General features: G+C 61.7%; 1 protein-coding gene across 1 annotated transcript in view; it reads left to right on the top strand.

The window, feature by feature from the left end:
* QBC33DRAFT_518663 (fungal-specific transcription factor domain-containing protein) overlaps window positions 1-1223 on the top strand; it is a gene marked incomplete at both ends in the record, with an annotated part of 1594 nt that extends 371 nt beyond the window's left edge. Inside the window, 2 exons of the mRNA XM_060426256.1 lie at window positions 165-825; window positions 887-1223. Of these exons, the coding sequence (XP_060279500.1) occupies window positions 165-825; window positions 887-1223 (998 nt within the window). The remainder of the gene's footprint in view (window positions 1-164; window positions 826-886) is intronic.
* Between the last annotated feature and the right edge of the window lie 141 nt (window positions 1224-1364).

Here is a 1364-nt window from a genome sequence, read left to right as displayed (position 1 = left end):
CCCCGGCGCGGGGGCTGGGGCCCCGGCGCTCCGTCCCGGGACCGCTATTTCCATGGGCGGCCGGTCTTGTGAAACAAAACCCACCGGGGAGTGTGGTGGCCCCCCCCCCCCCCCCCCCCCGGGTGCTTCTCTTCCAGCCTGTTCGTGTTGCTGACACTCGGCAGCTACCTCAAGCAGTTGCAGGCCGACTCGGATGCTCTCAAATATCGGGATGCAGTCGGGCACCGCCAGGTCGAGAGCTCTGAAGAGGACGACCAGCGTTTGGAATCGCTGGCGCTGGCGCCTGCGCCGGGGCCGGACGTCGAGGTTGTGAATCCCTTATTCGATGCGCGTCAGATCCAGCCGTGCACCCAGATGGTGACGGAGCCGCCATTTATCGGCGAGGCGGCGTGCGATGCCTTTCGTGAGAGGCTCCTGCAGTCGCTCAACAAGAAAGATGTCAGCTCGCTGCCAGCCACACCGAAGTATATCAAGAACGGCCTATTCGGGTGCGAGGCCAGCGTCGATTACGCCCTACCCGACCGGATCCATGCCAAGCTCTTGCTGCAGGTGGCCAAGAGGTTCATCGGAAATGGCCAGCACCTGTACCTGAACTCGTACATGGAGGAGCTCGAGAGTGTCTACCAGCAGGATGCCAAGCCCAGCGCCATGTGGCTGTGCAAATTCTTTGTCCTGCTTGCTCTTGGCGAGCTGTACTCGAATCGACAGCGCCGGGGCAGCATCGACCAGGTCCCGGGCGAGAACTATTTTGCCACGGCCATGAGCGTATTGCAAGACCAGTACGAGGAGGCCACGACCCTGCACGTCGAGGTCTACCTGCTGTTGGTGAGTCCGTCCTAACCCTGTCAACCCTGTCTCGCATAGATCAATCTGCTGATTCCGTCAGGCATGTTACTCGAATGCGTTGGGTCGGATCAGATCTGCCTATACGCATTCAGGCGTCGCAATGAGGATCGCGCTCAGCCTGGGCATGCACAGGTCGACCTCGTCCATACACATTAGTGCGGTAGAGCGCGAGTCGCGACGGCGCATCTGGTGGTCTCTCTATCTCTTCGACCGGCTGACCTGCTCAAAGCTTGGCCAGCCCGTGGCTGTCGAAGACGATGTTATTGACGTAGAACTCCCGACAATGGATGGACTTAACGCCCAAGAGAAAGAGGACTTCTCTGATCCGAGCCATTTATGCGCCAGCGTTGGTCTTGCGAGGATAACAGGAGACATATGTAGGCAGCGGGCGGGGGGGGGGGGGGGGGGGGGGGGGGGGGGGGGGGGGGGGGGGGGGAGAGGTCAAAATGTCCCCTCCCGGCCCCGGGTCCTCCTTCGACCCCAACCTCCTCAAACCTCCACCACCCGGGGCCCCAGAA

The sequence above is a fragment of the Phialemonium atrogriseum genome, assembly GCF_030411735.1.
Source record: "Phialemonium atrogriseum strain 8032-3 unplaced genomic scaffold QBC33scaffold_32, whole genome shotgun sequence".
NCBI lineage: Eukaryota > Fungi > Ascomycota > Sordariomycetes > Cephalothecales > Cephalothecaceae > Phialemonium > Phialemonium atrogriseum.
This window is presented reverse-complemented; position numbering and strand designations above follow the sequence as displayed.